General features: G+C 44.2%; 1 protein-coding gene across 5 annotated transcripts in view; it reads right to left on the reverse strand.

Annotated features, from left to right (window-relative positions):
* Positions 1-1,667: 1,667 nt before the first annotated feature.
* Positions 1,668-20,914, reverse strand: part of rptor (regulatory associated protein of MTOR, complex 1) — a 154,183-nt gene continuing 134,936 nt past the window's right edge. For 2 of the 5 annotated variants that reach the window (XM_047333629.1, XM_047333630.1), the window contains exons 27-36: positions 20,609-20,723; positions 20,382-20,506; positions 19,506-19,631; positions 14,368-14,415; positions 7,552-7,658; positions 6,553-6,680; positions 5,374-5,460; positions 5,175-5,291; positions 4,646-4,775; positions 1,668-4,252 (exon numbers count right to left, since the gene is read on the reverse strand). In XM_047333629.1, the coding sequence (XP_047189585.1) occupies positions 4,184-4,252; positions 4,646-4,775; positions 5,175-5,291; positions 5,374-5,460; positions 6,553-6,680; positions 7,552-7,658; positions 14,368-14,415; positions 19,506-19,631; positions 20,382-20,506; positions 20,609-20,723 (1,052 nt within the window). In that variant the 3' untranslated portion in view covers positions 1,668-4,183. The remainder of the gene's footprint in view (positions 4,253-4,645; positions 4,776-5,174; positions 5,292-5,373; positions 5,461-6,552; positions 6,681-7,551; positions 7,659-14,367; positions 14,416-19,505; positions 19,632-20,381; positions 20,507-20,608; positions 20,724-20,914) is intronic. The other 3 variants (XM_047333631.1, XM_047333633.1, XM_047333632.1) reach the window with 3 other exon arrangements.

A 20,914-nucleotide genomic window follows, 5' to 3' on the forward strand; every position in this document is an offset into this window, starting at 1 on the left:
CCTCTGGTCCGGACCGGCAGGTCCCGAGCAGGTAGAGAAGAACAGGACGGCGACGACATTCTTTGTGTAGAAAAGCTCATTTCCTGAGGTGAAGACGACGGCGAAACTCAGCCACTGGAATCTGTCTTCACTGACATAAATCTGAGCCGGGCTCTGGCTGGACACATCCTCTCTCTTCCATCACTAGGTGAACCCTCTGGGTGAAGTCACCTTTGACCTTAGTGGTTGGTCAATGACATGATTTAATTGAAGATGTACTGTAAGTTAAATAAAATGAAAAGAATGGAGCCCCAAAATATAGAAAAAAGAAAGAATCTAACATCATAAAATACATAATTTTGATACAGAAAGTATTCACAAATTTCAAATGTGAAATATGAAGAGCATTTCGCTGTACTCTCGTGTTGTTCCCAATTGTTCATTCAGTTGTGGAGAGCAGAGAAACTTTTGAATTTTAAAGGTGACATATTATGCAAAAATCACTTTTTCTGTGTTTGTGCACATACATTTGGGTATCTGTGGGCCGGAAAGACCACCCTGTGTTTTTTTTTGTGGGCTAGCTAAACCCCTACAGCCTGGTTCTGAACAACTGGTTCAGATTTCTCTCCCACTCTGATGTCACAGTTGGACTCTTTTAAACCCGCCTGCAATCTGAGAATCTCCTTTTTCTGGTGAAGGGGCGTGACATTTCCTACACATTTTGAAAGCGGTTGACCAATCACAACAGACTGGGCCAGCTGGCCAATCAGAGCAGACTGGGGTTTATCAGGAGGGCGGGGCTTAAAGAAATCCAGGCGTTTGAGACAGAGGGTGAAAAGAGGAGCTGCAGGAATGGGCAGTGTGAGGACACTGATGCCTTTTCTGAACATTAGAGCATGTAAACCTTTTCAAAGGGTAACCCCAATTAAAAGTATGAACCTGGATATGAGCATAAAATGTCTCCTTTAAAGACCAATTTCAGTTTGCTGTTTTGTTTTAGGAAACTGTGCTGTACTGATACGTGTGCATGTGAATGCATGTGCACACTCATCCACAACATTACTTAGGTAGAGGCCTCTCCCTGTGCTTTCTATTATTTGTCACCTAGTCATTTTCTATATATTTTTATATATAGAAAAAAGAGAAAAAAGGAGATTTTAATATCTTTACAGTTACTATTTCTTCCTCCAAACACATTGTAATTAGGGATCAGGGCAATATTGATCAAAATGACTGGATCGGATATCGGAAAAAATAAGATGTAAAATCTGATCTGATACATTACAGTAAACATACCAACTAAATGCCTATTTACTAGAACAGCAGTATTCCATTACTCAGTCATGTTGCTATGTCTTCCTTTAGGGGAGTTGATTATTTGTGTCACAGTTGAGTATGAGGTTTTAGATGGCTAGGTTAAGCAAAGTGCATCCTGAACAATGCATTATTAATATTTTATTTTAAAAGTGGGGAAATGATGTATCAGATGGCATTTGAAATCGGATCGGTTTTGGATGATACTTGAGGTTGCAGGATCGGTAACGGACCGGACACGAAAAAGTGGCATCGTCCCATCCCTAATTATCATGTTTTCCCAGAGATAGTTAGACAGATTGAGATTTAGGCCATGTGGTCGGATAAAGTCACAGCAACATTTTGATTAAAAAAACATACAGTATGCCAGCAAGTCCGGTGCTGTATTTGGTTTATTTCATGGATTTCATTTCCTCTCTCATAAACCACAGTCAGCAAAGCAGTCAAACGTCACAGATACAAACCTGATTGTTTTCATTTTTACTTTCTTACTACTTTGTTAAAGTCTCTTTTTTTTCTCTCCAGATCTAAAATCTTAAAACTCAAAGCAGGATGCTTCGAGATGAATGTGTGTCTGAGCAAAGGCCTTCGACTAGTTAGGCTGAGCCTGTGCGGCAGTGGAGGCCTGTTAAAGAGCTCAGTGACGGGAGTGGTGGTGGGGACTGATGTGGTGACTGCTTCTCCAGACTGTACTGTGTGTGTTCCCAGTTCACTTTGAGTCCACAAGCCCACTCGTTCTGTGGGGGGGGGGAAGCAAAGCTAGGGCAGCTGAGGGGTGGGTGTGGCAGGAAAGAAAGGAGGGTGGTGGTAGTATTGGTTGGTGGGGTGTATTTTAGGGTATGTTGGCATGGCAAGATTGTGTGTGTGTGTGTGTGTGTGTGTGTGAGGGTAAGGCTGTCCCCACTCTTTCCTGCCACCGTTACCGACGCCAAGGCGAACAAAATGCCAGCAGAATTAAAAACATAAAATTACAAACCAGAAAGAGAAAAATCATTAAAATATACTCAATAAGCAAAGGAGCAGCCCCAGAGAAAAGATGACGACGATGGTGACACTGCACGAAAAAACAACAACAACAACAACAACAACAAAAACCCAACTTCACAATAAGAGCGGCCTCTTCACCAGACGGGTAGAGTTAAAGAAAGTGGCACCGCTGTGACGCGGCCTCCCTCAACGCGCATCACATGTCATGCCGCCAGCTTCGTTTAAGAAAATCAAAGCAACAACAAACACGACTGGCAATGAAATCCAAATAGAGTCAATGATGTGGGGAAAAAAAACGAGCCTCACAGAGGATTATGAAAAACAGTGAGGTGATTCTCGGTGTGAGAATGACCCATGACCCAAACATTTTCTAAACCTACAGTGCTGCACGCTCTGGTGGCGTCTCGACTAGAAGTACGAAAGCTGCCTCTTAATGGGCTGAGACGAGCAACAAACAGCCAGGGTCTAAAATTCTATCCATGTTTGGCCATGAGCCAGAAAAAGATCAGCCAGCACACGGCAAAAAAAGTAAACACCACGTGGGTTTTTGGGAGCCGAGTGTTTGTCTGACATGGGTAAAAAAGTTTTTTGCAGAGATTCTTTCACTGTCTTTTGATTCCACACAGGGAGGGATTTGGACAATTCAGACAATCACAGGAAAATCAATTCAATTGATATTTTTTCCTGTGACTGATGTTTCAATTTGATGCATCTGATACTCAAAACATGAATGGATGGAAATGGGGTGTTTGTATTGCTGTAGTGGGTTCTGGGCAGTCTTCACTGTCTTAAACTATCGGTGGCATGCAATGCTGCTGTTGCCTTCAGACTGGAGCCCACAGCTCACGTTTATATTGGCTTGAGGCTGAATCATGGGAGGATTTATTGCTTTGCAGGGGAGGCAGGCGCCGCAGGCGATCTAGAGACTGGGTGCTCCGTCTCTAGATCTCCTCTCACTGTGCTAGATATAAGGTTAATGTATCATCCTAGAGGCAATGGAGGTTTTCCCTTATTACAGGTGATACTTAAAAAAATACAACAAATAAGCCAACAAAAACACCCATTTGAGCCACGACAGGGCTTGCAAGGGAAAAAAATGATTATGTTTGGCACGCTGGGGTCAGGGAGGCAAGAAGGAGAGTTCTAGCATCGGAGCAGGCGTCTGTTTCGGGCATCAAGCCCAAGGCTATGAAGGCCTACCGAGGGGCACATCTGTGCTATAATCCATTTTAACACACACAAGCACACGCACGCACACACCACGTCTCCCTGGTCAGTGGGCGCAGTCCAACACCTCTGGGTGTCTCCTTACAAACGTCTCACCACCGGTTCGGCGATACAGCAAAACTCTGTCGGTTGGCTGAAAGTCGGCCATTAAAATAAATTTGTAAACACACCAGGTTCCAGCAGAGGGCGGGTCCGCGGCTCCCGCACCAGTGAACGTATTTTGCCTGTGTGTTGTCCTCTGGGAGACCCCCTCCCTCGCCATGTCCGGTTTGGGTCACAGTTCGTCCAGGTAGTGATGCTCGCTGTGCGGCGAGGAGGAGGAGGAGGAGCCCCGGTGACCGCTGGGTACCCTTTATTTTAAAATAGGACCTCTCTTCTTCTGTATACACTATTTAAATATACACACTCCTCCGCACAGCCAAGTCTACAATCATTAGCTTCATAATGAGAATATGATTAAACAATGAGAATAATAATAATAATAATATATATATATATATATATAGAGTCGTAGCAGTTTTTGTCAGCAGCCATCACTAGAACATTCAGGGTGGTAATTGCATATGTACAACAAAAAAAGTAATTTACATCCCAGAGCTCGAGGCTCAGGGTCAGAAGTCATATGTGGTGTTCTTGGTGGGGGGGTGGGTGAGGGGGGTTGCTGAATGCTGGTGTGTTATCTGAGTCTTTTCTCTGCTGAATAGATGGACATGTAGTAGTCATTGCTGCCGACCGCCAAGTGTGGCTGGAGGGAGACAGAGACACAAAGACAGGTTAGACAATCATATCTTTACTACTGTACACGTGATATGATGAATACGCATGACAGGGTGGGACATCTAACCTCTAGCAAACACAGTATGTTGAGAGCATCCTGTTGAGAATATAATCCATTCCATATGTCCTTCACAAATGCAGTAAACTAATCAAATGTAAGTGTCTTCTATTAATAGTCTTGCATTGATAAAACAGTGTTACTGAAGTGATTGAATGATTTTTGAAACATAACGTTATCAGCTTGGAAAATATCATGCATTACTATAAATAAAAACAAAGTTAAAGTGTTATTCTGATGAGAGGCGCACATTTAAAACTGCAGGAACTCTGCATTAATAATTGATCATCAGTGATTGTTTACCCAGTTAGGATGGAAGGCTAAACAGCTGATGGCCCCGATCCTCTGTCCCATGAAGCCGTCATAGTACTTTATGTTGCTGATCACGTCGCCGTTAGCGTTGTAGACGGCGATGAACTGGTTCATCGATCCACTAGAGGGCGGAGAGAGAAAAGAGTGAGTTCAGGCAGAGTGTCTCAGCTTTAAACATAACATTAATCATATGCTGTGTGTACCAAAGGTTTGTCTGTTGGTAACATTTCACCTCATGGATGGGTGTATTGTCAACATATATATATATATATATATATATTTTTTTTTTTCTTCTTCTGTCGGACTCATTTAAAAGACATTCTGTGTTATATAAATCATCTTTTGTGAGTACGTTCAGAGGTAAACAGAGAAAATCAATATATCTCAGCTCTTCCTTTATTTTTTACTCGTACTTATTTAGACGAAGGACACATGGTACAGAAAACACGACTGGGAGAAGTGCTCTGGTCGGACCTGAACTCCAAATGGAAGAACACTTGAGAGACACAAACACACTCACCAGGCGAACAGGTTGGCCCGTGGGTGGATGTCTAGAGCCGTTAACCCCTTCACCGTCTGCAGCACGTTGATGGAGTCTGGCGTCCGAGGTTCGAAGAATCGAACGTCTCCGTTAACACTGGTGGAGAGCATTCAAGTCAGTGAGGGCAAAAAAACCCCGAACAAATGTTAATCTGAGTAGAAAGAGAAGTGGTGTGTACCTGACGCTGATAATATGTCCATCTGTTTCCTTCTGTAGATGAGCTTTGACCACCCAGGCTCCGTGCTCCCTGTAGGTCATCACCCGACTGCAGAGACAAACGTCAGTCAAGTTTATATGTAACTGGGTGCGTCTTCAAAATTACCTGACTGGCAATACAGGGACTGTGAAGCTGTGAACATCAGCAACAACAAAGCAGGACAGACCAAAACATTGGGAAAAAAAACTACAAAGTTACATAACAACTATAAAACCAAAGGATGAACTGTAAAAAAATGTCCCTATAATAAGGCCGTGACTGTCTCCAGTTATGTTCAATATTGTTATATCCTGTATGGCAAAAGTATTGTATGAATATTGTCATTCATTTACAAATGTATTCAGGACAGTGTTATGAAAGGGACAAGAGAAACCCCCCCAAATAAATGACTGTAATATTGTATATAAAGTGTAGCAGCACAGGGGAAAATGTAATAATAAAATATAGTAGAATAGAAACAGAATCTAAGGAAAGTAAGATGAAATTAAAAAACTTTGCCATAACAATAACAATAAGATTTTGAGCCTGATGGTAATTGAATGTGTGTAGTCCCTTCCTCTTGGGAGGGAGGGTATGTTAACCAACAACAACAACAACTGAAGTGTGTAAAATACTAAAGCTTGCCCAACACACAGTGCTGCGTATATTTAACAAAGCCCTCACCACTTCCTCCAGGACTGGCAGACTGTGACTGTCTACCAGTCCTGAGAAACATAGGTGTTGAGAGATATAACTCTGTGCCCGAGGGGAACTATTAAATTAGCTTTACTTAAAGATTTATGGGTCACTTTGTGGTTTAACTGCTTTGTTTTTGCCCTTTGGGACTGAAATTAAAATAATGTTTAACTAACCGGGGGGTGCGGTGCCACCAGGGTCCATTAAAAGTGGTGCCAGCCCCAAGGGGAGATTTACGGCACGCTATATATAATAAATATAGATTAGAGAAGTGAATAATGCAGGACTCTGTCAGAAACTGTAGTGTGTGTGATCCTCGGTGTATTTGAGTATTGGTGAGACAGTGGACAGGAGCAGAAAAAAGAAAAGATGGGAATGAAATTGTAAAGCTACTGACCAAATTTAACCTTCTCTACGATCAAATACTTTAACGATCAGTTGAGAGCAAAGCAGTGTCTGCATTACCAGTCATTAGGACCCATCCTCCTGTCGAAGACACGGACAGATCCGTCACCCAGACCGGCCACGATGAGCGAACGCTGGGAGTCACAGGACAGGCTGGTCACACAGCTGTCTGCTCCGGTTGGGATGTCCTGGACAACAAGCAAACACACACACACACAAAACACCATGTAAAAAACCCCCAACCTATCAAGGTAACGCCGTCGTTACAACACTAATTTCCCATTAAACCTTCTTTGAAATCATCAATCATGAGCTCTGTTTACTGTTGGCTCATTTGGAGTTGCAGGACCCAGCATCAATATGCAGCCAGAGGCGAGGCTGGGCCATTTGTACCTGTATTAAGTCCATCCATCAAGACAATGATTGGCTCACCAAGGACCATTAGATGGGTAAAAAACAAAGAAAAAAGCAGAAACCACACTAATGGCTCTTCTGACTCTGCCACAGATTTCCATTAGTTCACCACAACATGAGGATACTGCGACCTGTGAACATTACGCTCAAATGTCACGAATTAAGAACTAGTGACGCGATCACAGATGCAATTTATTTACGTATTTTGTTAAATTGATTCTGATAATGCTGAAGCTGCTGTGAGAAGAAAAATAATACTTGCATTGATTTGCATATTTGAGCCTTTATGCCACTCGACACCGAGCAAAACAGCCCACAAGTTGGGCTGGACATTTTGCAGCTTGTTAACATGACCACCATCAAGGTCGAAACTTAGACACTCTTAGGAAGAGGAGTGTACTTGAAGGATTTAAGAACTAGAAAGAAGGTGGACAAGCAACACTCTTCCAGCAGACACAACAATCCCTGATCTTCCCAGAATTTCAAGACTCTAAAACAATTTGCTAATCCATTCATTCGCAAAAAAAGATGTGAACGTTTAAAAGAAAAAGGAAAAAAGAACTTTGTCACCATTGATCAATAGTTACAAGATGTGTCCGAGCACCTGAAAGTCAGAGACACCCTCAGGCGCAGTGGGTACAATACCTGGACCTTCATCTCCCTGTCGGTGTCCCAGATCCTGATGACTCGCACGTCTCCTGACGTCATGAGGAGGCCGGTCTCCTGCTCCCAGTCCACAACCATACCCGCACCTATGTCACAGGATGACACAGCGGTTACAACGCGGGGAGGGCACACACCCAAACGTACACTCCATAAAACATACGCAAGATCTGCACCAGTACTGTGTCGTTATCACATTCATGAATCTGCACAGAAAAACTGAGGGAGGCTTGTTGTTACAATTAAAACTTAAAAAAAAAAGAAGCTTCAAAATCAGCTGGGTGACAATTAAGCATTAAATATTACATTTCCGAGGATAATTTGTTCTCAACATCTGAACTGTAATTTTAATTTAGTGTTCTTACACTGAGCTTTATCACACAACGCGCACAAACACAGCTGTTAAACACACAGAGCATGTGTCTAATACACGGCAAACAAGCTGTTGGAGGTTGCAGCCGGCTCTTGCTGCCACATGTAGCAAGTCAAATCAAGGATTAGTTCATGCATCACGGCGTAACTGAGAAATACACCACAGAGGACTGAGCAGAATCACAAACACTTCATCTCTTGCAGAGACTGTGGGACACGTTCACGTCAGTTTATAAAAGTTACACATCAAACTTTGTGTTTTTGATGGAAGTTCCACATTCTTCTTCATGCTGACAAAGTTTCGTTTTGCATTTTGCGCCCTCCCTGACACGACAGCCACTGGGAGACGCAAACTCTGACCCTGGAACCGAGCCCGTCAGCAGGTCCTGGCTTTGATGAGTCAAATGGCACTCGAGTGAGAGAGAGCGAGGAGGGAAGAGGATGAAGACGGCAAGACTCTGCGTATGTTGGCAGAAGCAGCGGGAATCAAGTGAGCGGTGCCATCTCGGCCACACTTGGCCTGCTGGCTCAGTGATGCCTGGCGCAGGCCTCTGGCTGCAACCGAGAGGCATCAAGATGCTTCACATAAGGAGCTTGTCAGAAACTCCCCCCCCACTTTCTTCTGATGTTGGACACAGATAAACTTCAGAGGGAAGCCAACTTCCACAGGATTTAAACTTCTCTTTCTAGCTTGAAGTGAAGCCAAAAAATCTTCATCTCCCCCTAGTGGTTGGCTGCCAATGATATGAGCCTTTCACAGACATATCAGCGTTTATGTTTGCCGATATGAAAACAGTTATTTCACAGCATGAACAAGGCAGAGAAGAATTCATGTTTACATTTCATTATAATTTTCTTTTTTACAAGTTCTACATATTTGTAGACTTGTATACTGTTAAATATCACGCCTCAATTACATTTCTTTGTCATAAGGGTTTGATGACGACATCTTAGGAATCATCGCCAATTATCTTTTTAAATATACATATTGGCAGGTGTATCAGTATTGGAAATTCTTCACTCCATGTCGGTATTGGCATCGACCCCAAAATCCATATCGTGGGGCTGTAGTACAAAGTTTATATTTGGCATAAATGGACTGTCAACGTCAGTTAGCGAGCCATAAACCAGCTGATAGATACCGTTTGGAGCTTCCTCTCAGAATAATTATTTTATCACAGATGCCACAGAAACAGCATCCTTTTTTTCCCCACTGGAATTGCACCATGCCTCACTCCCTTTCTTTCCTCCTCCTTGTTCTGTCTTAGTCACTTCCTCCTCGTGCTTTTTCCACAATCAATAATCATCTGGAGGTCACCCACTTCTGTTATATATTCATTTCATTCCTCAACACTGTATGTTTCCATCCTAATTGGCTCCTCTCATACAATTCTGAAGAGAAGGATGAGGACATCATTACTTCGCTCTGCTCTAGCCTTAAATAATGAACTGAATTATCTGCAGCATTTGTGATTCTTTCCCACTCCTCATCTCTCTATGTGCTTCCTCCCTGTGTCGTAGCTTAGCTCACTGTAACGTCTCCTGAACCATCTGTGAACAGACTTCCTACTTGGCTCGGGTTGTCGGGAAAACCCGAACCCCCGTGCGGCGACTTCAAATCCTCTAACTGTGACGTCGTCTTTCCCACTCAGGCATCGCTATGTCAAACTGCCGCAAGCGTGGGCGTGTGTGTGTGAGGAGGGGTAGCACACAGGGAAAACCACTTCACAGGGCTGTGCTCAGTCAGTGACGCTTTCACATCTCACACGCTTGATGCTGGCTCATTTCAGAGGCTGGGAGAAGAGAGGAGGCATTCCCTTTGAAGCTGGCAGCTCAGCGACAAAGATCTGGTTTACAATGAGAGGAGTGGGGTACGGAATATTTCGTTAAGCGAATTAGTATTTGTATTTGTATTTCCTCTCAAATAAACAACACAAGTAACCAAACCTTCTTAAGGTTTGTTATTAGAGCTTTTCCTCCTCTTTATGCACCGTTACCTGACTGTGAAATGTCTCGTCTGTGCAGGATTACACTATGGCCCAATGTATGGTGTGGCCCATATAGGGGAAAAAAAACATGTTAGTATAAAACTTTAATAATAATAAGGCTTCAATGTTTGTTCTTGAGAGAAAACATGAAAACAATCACTCTGCTCTGGAGGTTTCAACCATAGAGTTGTCTTCATCGCAGAGGGCTCTATTGTGACGATCTCAATGTGTGATCTAAAAGGCAAGGTGCAAGTGTCCATCCAACCATCCATCATCTACCGCTTAATCCATTTAAGGGTCGCGGGGGGGCTGGAGCCAATCCCAGCTGACATTGGGCGAGAGGCGGGGTTCACCCTGGACAGGTCGCCAGCCTATCACAGGGCCACATACAGAGACGGACAACCATTCACTCTCACATTCACACCTACGGTCAATTTAGAGTCTCCACTTAACCTAACCCCATTCTGCATGTCTTTGGACTGTGGGAGGAAGCCGGTGAACCCGGAGAGAACCCACGCATACACAGAGAGAACATGCAAACTCCACACAGAAAGGCCCTGGTTGGTTTGAACCTGGACTCGAACCCAGAACCTTCTTGCTGTGAGGTGACAGCGCTAACCACTATACCACCGTGCAGCCCCGGTGCAAGTGTATTAAGGCCAAATGTCCAAATCCATTTGTGTTTGTTTAAAAGCGTAAAAAAAAAGCTCATACTTAATTTATTGATCGATCATGGGTGTGGTTTGGGCTTAACATGCCATACTTTCAAAAAAGCCAGGTGTGCTCACATCTCGGCACATTGACCTATAAGGGCGGGTTTGTCAGGTAGTAGGAGAGACATTTCTCTGCAGAGGGAACGTTTCACCTTGTGCACGAGCAGATTTATCTGCGTATGTCACAAGCAAAGTGTATGTGCCTATGAAGTCACATGCTACTATTTTGATACTGCATTCCTAAAAACAGTCAGTCAAATACTGATTGTAGCAAACATCCTTTCCACCCTGGGTCACCCAACAATGTGTTCAAATTGGGGTCAACCTCAATTTGAACACGTGTAATTCCTTGATAATGGGAGAATAATGACGAAAACTTCAAGTCCCAAACCACGTCAGTTGATCGTGCTGTAGTGGTACATATTCTGAAACAAACGTTTGATGTCATTAAACCAAACCGGAGAGTTAAGGTCCTTAAGAGTTCTGCTGCCACATTTCCCTTCTCATTTCTCCGTCCATCTCTTCCATCATCCCTTTCATGCATTGTCTTGGTTTCCATTCCCTCTCTCAGTTACAGGAGCTGAGAACAGCTTCGGCAGGAGAGGTGGACTCTAAGGACACTAAGTTGCACTCACACAGTAGTTTCACTTCATATTTTTCCCCTGTTCACCCGACCCCCTGCCCCAGCCCCACTTCATCCAAGATCTTCCCCTCGTTAACTCCTCTTTTGTTCTCCACTTCAGGCATCGGAATCCTCTCTGACTCCAATCAAACAAGTTTGCTGGGAGTCCAGTGGGTCAGAGCTTAAAGATCTGTAACCCTGAACTTGACCCATCAGTTTTGTCTCTGGTGCTCAACACTCCGCTGCTCAAAACAGGGAGTAAAATTCAGCCTTAGAGGGAACTTATGTGGGTCTTAGTTACCCACACAGAAATCAATATGGACATGGAGAACAGAGACGTGAGAAGCAAGAGGAGGAGCAAAGGACCGTTGGCAGTGTGTCCACAGCTGTAGATCCAACCAACTTGCAGAGTTGGACGTATACAAACTCCCCGCTTGAAATCAAAGATTCTCCCCAATAATGATATCAAAAATGCTAATGATAGTGTTGGCAGAATGGCCCTTTCCTTTGTGAATCTCCAGCAAAGGAAAAAAAAAGCTCATTTTAACTAACAAATGGGCTGACAGCAGTTTTGGAAAGTCCATGCTGTTCCTGTACCAGCGTGATGAGGCAATCCCTAATTTGCTCTACATCCATCAGTCCCTTTGCATAAATATCTTTGATTCAATTCTCTCTGGAGAAGCCCCCTTCCTCTCCATTCTTATTCTGCACCATTATCTGCAGTGATGGACCGGCTCTCCCACACACTGCAGCTCATTAAACCTCGACCTTCCTGCTTCTTCTCTCCCTCAGCATTTTTCCTCTCTTCGTTCACACTGTTTGCTTTGAAAAGGTCCTCCAGGACTGTGGTAATAAAGCTTCTCCCGGATTACCAGGGACTTACCCAGCAAGCATGCGTCTCTAATAGATGATGACGTTATCTAGGGGAGTGCTCGGACTGGCAGGGAGACATTCCCTGCTTTGGCATTTGTCTAACCTTTGGAGGCCGAGGCCTGGCATTCAGGTAAAAGGGGGTAAAAGGCTTTGACCTGCCTGGTTGAAAAGAGGAATAACCTAAATGATACATGCACTTGTTGACCTGATTAGTTTGGACACGAAACCGATGTTAACTTCTCAAATCATTTGACATAATTCACAACAAGGGAGACCCCCTGACAGTTGGAAATTATAACTCAGGCTTCAGGCGAGCGTACCACATTCACCAAATTGCATTGAAACTTTGAGAATATAGCTCTATTATTTCACAATCAAAGCAGTGTCCTGAAACTTCCTAATGTGTCACTCTCCAGCCCCTCACCAAGTCTCAGAGACCTGAGGATAACAAGGCACCAGGGAGTGTAGGCGAATGTGGAGCAGGACACAGCGTCTGCCTCCCTAAATCCAAAAATAAGAGGGCTGCCCTACTTTACTAATGCAGCCACAAGAAAAGGGACAAAGAGAAAGAAAATTAACAGAAGAATAAAAAATAAAAAAAACATCCATAATCTTGAGAAACTGCAGGTGTAGGGACAAGTGGACGGAGGTTAATGAAGAAGGGAAACAGTATTTGGATAAAGACTTAACTAGATGTTAGGTCGGTTTGCTTCAGTCCCTCTGACTGCTGAACACACTGCTGATGAAAACTCCAACATGGGTGATCAGCATTTGGGTTGGGGGTCCTGTCGGGTGTTTGCTTCCCACCAGCCTAAAACAAACTACTACTACCAGCTTCTTTAAGCAGTCTCCAACTTTTCCAAACTTTTGGTTGCTTATGTCCTGTATATAGCCCCCTCTATCTGACTTACTCTCATGAGAATTTTCCCACTTTTACCTAAAAAAACCATCTCCCTCTTGTTTTTGCCGCAAAACTCTCCCTTCAGTGACAAACACTGCATCCTTATGCAGCAGCAGTAGCCACAAGGATAGTTTCTCCAGGCAATGTAAGCCACAGTCCCCTCATTTCACTGGTTTCGGTGGAGCTTAGCCGGCTGATCCGCCCAGCAGGACGGACTGGGTGGCTCTGGTGCTATTTGAATCACACAGCACCAACACCCGCCCAATTAAACACTGGCACCTTGGGGACAAGCTCAAATTAGTGTAGTGTTTCTTTTTAAACATGAAAGAGACCATTTTGAGTTGAAGATCAGTAATAAGGGCGATGCCTGTTCCAAGAGAGAACCTGGCCTTGTCAGAGGCAAAAGCTATTTTCTTCTTTAAATAAGCGCCTATTTTTTGGGATGTGGATTTCAGTCAAATACCCACATGCAAATTTGAATAGTGATCGTCCAATTGTTGTGACCGAGTCAAGTGTAGCTATGCATGGCAGTCGAGTTTTCAATTTCAAAACACCTTGAAGGGGTTTGATCTTTATTGGTTTTACACTCCAGCAACCACAGACAATAAATGAATATGTAAGTTAGGCAACGAAACGAGGGTTGTTATGGAATTTAAAACAGCCAGATCTCATATTTTAGGTAGTTCATTCTCATTCTCCTTACTTATTGCCCAGGACATTCGGCTCTAGCGTCTAGTCTCAGTCTTTAACAATGATATGATGTAGGTAGCCATCAAGTAATTAATGAACGCAGGTTTTTTTTAACTTTTAAATGACTCACCTAGAAATACGTCATCTGGAGGGAGCACATTGTCAACTGACTCATGGTGCCAACGTAGGTTTAATTAGCTCGTGCTAAATGACCAAATCGAGGACTGTTTTAGTCTACCTCATTCTGAAATCAAGAATTCATTGTTTCAGAATGTGCTAAACCTGCCCCTGCCATCGTTGTGCCGGGACTGAAAGCCTGACTTGCATAACAGCAGTGAGTAAAGAAAGCAGGGGTAATCATTTAAATCTAATACAAGAACTGTGTCAAACTTGTTATAGATGGCAAGTGCCCCCATGGCCCTAGTAGAAACACAATAATGTTTGTTTCTTCATCGTGAAGCTTCTAACCTTAGGGACTTCTGTCAGAGATGGAGTGATGGAGCATTACCAGACAGATGAAAGGATGAAGGATGGAAGTGGTCAGGGGGGGGAAAGAAAACCCCAAAAAGAGGCACGCTGCCGGTTGTTCAGTGCAACACCTTTGCTCTGGGAGCGAGGGAGTAGAATCGTGTCACTTACCTCCTTGCTTACTCCTGTCAAGATATATGGAGACCCTTCTGGCAAGACCTGCGAGCGGAGGAGGGTGGGGTTGTAGCAAATGGGGGGGGGGGGGGGGGGAGAGGGAGGAGTGCAAAAAAGCAAGCAACACATTAGCAAGGATCCCTGAGCATGCAGACCCACACATTCATATACTTAAAAAGTGTGACATCAGGAGTTTACGCCACATGCTTTTAACCAGCAGAGGGATGAACAAGGCTGCCGTCTCCCAGCGCGTCCTATCCCCAATGATTGACAGTGCTACGGCAGGACTTTGCATTACAAACAGAGGCTGTTGAAGCAGCACAAGGAATCCCAAGTCCCTTCAGCACAGGGCAAAAAGCAGGCAGGGCCGAGCTGCTGCTGGACTGGAGAGCAGCCTGAAGTGTGAATGTGCAGAGAGACTTTGAGCGAGGTGGGCGATGGAAATGGCATATGGTAATAATTTAAGTGGGGAAGAAGATGTGTATGGTTAAACAAATCCGTTAATTGGAATTATAGCCACATTTGCTGTTGCGTGGGTGTATATGATGGGGAGAACTGCTTACTGCCTTGCTCAGGGTCACTCTGGAGGGGGAACAATCACAAAACAATATCAAAGAACCAGCAAAGTAACAAGAAGCCAGACAAAGTCTAAAAACAACACAAGCGTGTTATTGGATGGCAGCGTTGGGATGAAGGAAGACAGGTTGTGTAGGTGTGTGTGTGTTTGTGAGAGAGTGTGTGTCTGCCAGCATCACGCTGTCCATGTTCTCGTAGCAAATGCCTTCAGAGGCAGAGAAGGTTTTAGGCAGCACAAAGACAGACCTGTGTAATATTTCATCTGGTTGTACATTATTAATGCAGCTAAGGCAATGCTAAAAAGTCTTGAAAACTCAAAAGACAAATATATAATACTGTAATTGTACTCCATCTGAAAGGCACTCCAAGTTATGGAAATAACCCTGAACTGATTGCAGAGCCAGGAGGGGAGGTGGTGTGTGTGCGAGAGAGAGAGAGAGAGAGAGAGAGAGAGAGAGAGAGAGAGAGAGAGAGAGAGAGAGAGAGAGAGAGAGAGAGAGAGAGAGAGAGAGAGAGAGAGAGAGACTGCAGATGTTTTTGAAGTTCCCTGCCAAGTAAAAAAAAAAACCATATCTCAACACCACGAGTTGAAGTTGGAGTCTTCAGTAAAACTTTTCCCGGAAAGAGGACACTCAAGCGGTTGTTTATATTAAAATTGATGCCTTGGCTATAGTGTGAACGCAGAAGCTGCACAACAGCGACTGTCACTAACGACATATCCACGATAACAAGCACACCATTAAATGTTTAAGTCTGTGTGAAAACAAGGCCTGGGCTCACTGCGGGAGACTCCTCCGCAGAGGAAGAGTCTGCCAGGGGGGCGATTCGTGTCAAGAGAGTCACACAGAGCTATGGTGACTCTTGTGGCATCGTAATGATGGAGACACATATGTGCACACTGTGTGTGCTCCACACCTCTGTGAGCCAGCAAGTCAGACGTCCTGACAGCTCAGACCTAGTTGCGACCAATTAGCTCAAAATGCGATTAAAAAGTTGCCCACCGACACCCACCCATGTGCTCGTGCTAATACGCAAGGTCGACTTTTTCAAGACAAACAAGAGAGCAGTAGTTAATCATTGAATTTACCGAACGGGGTTATCAACAACTTGGGAGAAACATATAATCAGTCCTCCAGCTGTCACAGTTTGTCCAAAAACCTGCCTGTCCCAGAAACAACTGCTGAGAAACGCTCCAGGCAAGAAGATGTGGAGCAGTGGAGGGAGTTGAGGGAGAGAGAGAGAGTGGGTAACCCAGCACGACGCTGAGGTGGGAGGAGTGTGTTTGACGAGTGTGTACTGTGGGTGTCGGGCCCTGTTCAAGTAACTCTGCCTCACGAAATGTGGAAGTGTGTCAACACAGGGGGTAAACATAGCACAGAATCCACAAATGACCACAGCCCAGGTTTAAAAATGATCAATCGTGTCGACGCAAGTCAAACAACTCTACAAGTTAAGAATAAGTACTAGCATTTAGTACTTATTTTGTGTTAGTCGACTGACTGCATGTAGGCCTCTCAGATTTAACAGGTTAAATTTGCCTCCAACTTTGTCAGGCAAATGTGACAGGCTAAGACAGGTGGGGCTTATAACAGGCATTAAATTATTATTACATTTACTCTGAGCGATGGAACTCAATTCTGACTCTTGAGTTAAAACCTGCCACCAATGTGGCAGAAACCACCTGTTGAGTAATTTCTGTCCTCTCCTGAGAAACTGCAATGATGAGAGATCTCACGCACTATGCAAGGACATTACTATGGCAAGCCAAGGCAGTTGGTGGGTAACTGAAGGCTGCCTCAGGCGTGTCATAGTATCGGAATTTGTGCAAGACACATAGTGGTGAATACAGAGTGTTACTATGGAAATAGCTATTCTATTTGTGAGATGACGACATTACTCTGACAAAGCTAAATACACCTACAGAGACAGGAGCTAGGCAGATGCCATAGACTGACCACCTTGTTGATCTGTGTAACGAACCAGAAATCTCCTTGATATATATTGAGCTCTTATAATTAATACTTCTGCTTAAGACATCCACGGTTTCCATCTTCCTGATTTAACTGCATCAATTTTTCCCTCACACCACCTACCCGAGTAGTGAACTGCAGTATGTGACACAGTGGTGTGGGCTCGTACACACTGATGACACTAACCTGTGTGCTGCCCGACTTGGACATGTTCAGTAAATGAGCTCTGTTGTTTATTGGCAGAGGTTGAGCGTCTGTTACTTACAAATGTTTTTCACAATTATTTGCATTACTAAAACCATCAGAATGAATAAACCTTTAATCCAAATATCTACATTCTTTATGGTAACTGAGACATGCTGCAGTCATCTAGCATTTTTTATAGGGCTGGGTTTGAATGGGTTGGTGAGCTTTTCCATTGACTGAAGTATCCGTCTTTTAAAAACTCTTGGTTTCACCTTTCCTCCAGTGATTCAACTCTGACTTGAAAACACCTGCTGTGCACGAGCACCATGGGTATATGAGAACTCCGGCCTGCATGTTATCTCAGAAGCCTGACTGACCGCATGGTCTTCTGAAGAAAGAACCAGAACAAAGACAGGGACACCAAGACCCCTGGACCCCCGCAGCGACATGGGGCGACCCCGCAACTCCCACCTGGGGCCGTGATTTGGACACAGCCCAACTCGCATCCCTCATTGGCAGAGACCCGCACGTCACCGCGAGGGGTCTCCTTACGTCACAAACTCTATAATAGAATGCGATGCCCACCGCTCATCGCTCTCCAGGTAAGGAACCCGCTCTGAAAAGGTGGGTTCGTCTGTCCTACAAAGGAGGTAACCACTTCTAACTTAGACTTCATCCACCGCAACGATTACTCTAGAAACCTCAAGAAGTAACCGTGCATGCAGCTGAACCAGGTCCCAGGATTGCCGACTTTGCTGGACGAACCGGAATCCGCCTATTTTTTCTTCCTCTGTGCGCGTTTGGAAACGCACACAGCACCGGTACTGAGAAAAGAGCCGTTGAGACGGAACACTCTGTCGATTGAACCCTGCAGAAGGAAAGACCTGAACCCACAGTCTTTCCACCGAGACGACCGCCGGCAGTTGCTAGGAAGTGCATCCGAGGACGGACCACACATGCTTGTTCCCCCTCAAAGGAGTACAGTACTAGAGGTTTTAGCTCTGGGCAGAACGTAGGCATTTTATGTGTGTTTCAGTAAGTTTAACTTACTGTGTATTTTTGTGAAGTTTGTACCGGACCGCCGTGTCCCGTTTATTGCTGCTATAATAACCGGGTTATTATCAGTGTTGTTTGACTGTGATTTGTGTCCAACCACGTCGGACTATTGCGCGTTGCACTGCAATCGTGTCTGAACTCAGAACACGCTGTCGTCTGTTTAAAGACCAGAGATGCGCCGGCTCACCAGCTGCGCCCCTGCGTCACAGACCAAGTGCTGGACCTCAGTCATCATCGCATGAGTCTTAAAGCTGCTTTGATCGCTTTCCCTTTGCTTTTTTACCAACGAACACTTACACACACTCGTGGGTGCTGGAGAGATTCTGGTCTGAAGTTAACTTCGTCCCTGATCTCTCCTATGTTAGAGTCACATGTTTAAAGGTAGCCGCCATTTAACTTGAGGTCTCACGCTCCACCTTTCTCTGGCGCCACTAGACGTCCCCGGTCACGTCCGCCATTTTCTTCCTCCTCCCCATTTCAGGGCACACGCCTGTGCACACACGCTCACACATGCACACACAGGTGCACACACACAATCTTGCTTGTTGTTGTCTTTTCATATGATAATCATATGATATATGATTGGTAGCTTAGCTTATAATAGACATTTGTTGATAATAATAGACAGTTGCGTTTTTAAGCAAATATAAAACCAATGTTATGGAAAAGCTATGGCTGGGCTAACTTTTTATTAGACCTATTTTAAATTTCATGGTTCAGTTTCACTGACTGTTAACCTTTTGTTAGAAACAGATAAGTGTGGGACTATGTCAGTTTAGAATGAGGAAAATAACATTCCTTCTGTTTCAAATAAGATGCATTTATAGATAATAAATTTCACCAATCCCCAATTCAATCCATTTTGATGCTACAGCCTTATGTGTTCTGGTGCGATCAGTAACTTAAGGTGCCTTTAGGAGGCTAATTCTACTGTCACTGACATTAATGAGTCAGTTCGCTAACTTTTCTCCTCTTGTGCTCATGTTTGGCTTCGTATTAGCATTACGATTTATGTTGTAATTGTCAACTGTGACCACATTAGCAGCTGTTTAGCAACATTTTGATTGGCTTTATTACTTTTAACTAACAAAGGTGACAAAAGCACCCATTCTGTACTTAAATTACTTTTCTGCCAAGCTGCTGCACATAAAAGTCAGTTGACTCAATAAAAGCACTGGAAAACAAGAAAATGCAGTCCACTCCTATCCTAGTATGGTGTGAGTATGACTGGGATGGGTGGACGTGGGGCAGTTGGTATGTCAATACAGGAGGTATGGTACTGTGGGGGTATGGTGGTATGGGTGGGTGGGTGAGGGGCATATAGAAGAATAGAGCGTTGATCTTTACTGTGAGCGCTGGCAGAGGGCTGACCTCGGGTAGTGGGCAGCATGTCGGAAAGACCCTGCCAGGCCGTCACCATCTCTGGGTTCTTCTGGTCTGCGAAGTTCTTCCAGATACGCAGCGCTCCATCATCTGGAAGAGAATGGAGGGGTGGTGGGTGGAGTCAGAAGGATACAGAAAAGGAAGTTAAAAGGGAGAGCCAGTAAGGGAAAGCGCATACAGAGATGCAGTAAAAAGCAAAGTCTGGGGACTGAAACCTCTGTCTGAACGGTGTAGCTGAAACAGAGCTCTGACGCGGAGCTAAAGATAAAACACATTCACGCTCTCTGCTGAGGAAGCCAATACAATCCATTAAAATCTCCACTTGTTTTATATTCAGTGTTGTCCTTTTTTAATGCTGTCTTGTTTTACTAGTTCTTTCTTCCCTGATATCCTTTCGAGCATGCCTCATGTACAAAAACTGAATAAGTGCACATTACATTTTGATGAGATGCAATTTAAATGTATTAATTCCTGAGCTTTTATCAAGGTTTCCGGGAAGTGCGCAACGAAACACGGCATTGTTTTGCAGGTTAATGTTACACACTGACAAAACTAAATAAATGTGTGTTTCTGTGTGTTCCGCAATTCCTCTGGATCATGAAGATAAAGTCACGGAGCATAATTGCTTTGTTCTGTTGATGAATAATGATGAATACACACAAGTATTTTGCGTAAGTGTGTTTGAGCCTTGTCGCTGCTACAAATGAGTCTTTTTGTGATTTCCACTATGCTGGTGGGTGTTTTTTCTTCTTCTTACTGATTAACTAACTTGAGTTGTCACTCTTTACTGCATGCTAAACCTTTCCATGTCAGTGTTCAGTATGTTTGTGTGTTTCCAACCTGTTGCAGTGAGCAGTAACGAACAGTCATGCCCATTCAGGTACTCCATGGCTGTGATGCGAGTGTAACGAGGGTTTCCATTGTAGAAGTAGTCCAGTCTCTCGCCCTTCTCCCAGTCCCAGAAACTGTAGAATACAAGCCACATTTCATGAGTATGAAACTGAATCATTTACATAATGGTCCTCTTGACATTTAACTAATTTGAGTGTGCGTTGTGTGTCCCTGACCAGATGCTGTCCTTGTCGGCCACAGCGATGCAGGCGTTGAAGGGATGGAACTTCACGACAGACGGTACTCCAGGGTTACGGTTGATGAATATTTGATCATCCAGACGGGAGACACCTATAATAAAAGTGGGGAAATGGGGAGTGGGGGGGGGGGGTTGAGCCAGGATAGGAACAATTGTTAGAAGGAGACTTTGTTGATTAACTACGGCTTCCTCTCATCACCAAGCTGCAACAGCAAGACGTCACTGCCCACGCAGTTACGTTACAGATACTTTTCCGAGTTTGCTAAATTACGGGTCTCTTGCT

This window comes from Scophthalmus maximus, chromosome 8 (genome assembly GCF_022379125.1).
Source record: "Scophthalmus maximus strain ysfricsl-2021 chromosome 8, ASM2237912v1, whole genome shotgun sequence".
Classification (NCBI taxonomy): domain Eukaryota; kingdom Metazoa; phylum Chordata; class Actinopteri; order Pleuronectiformes; family Scophthalmidae; genus Scophthalmus; species Scophthalmus maximus.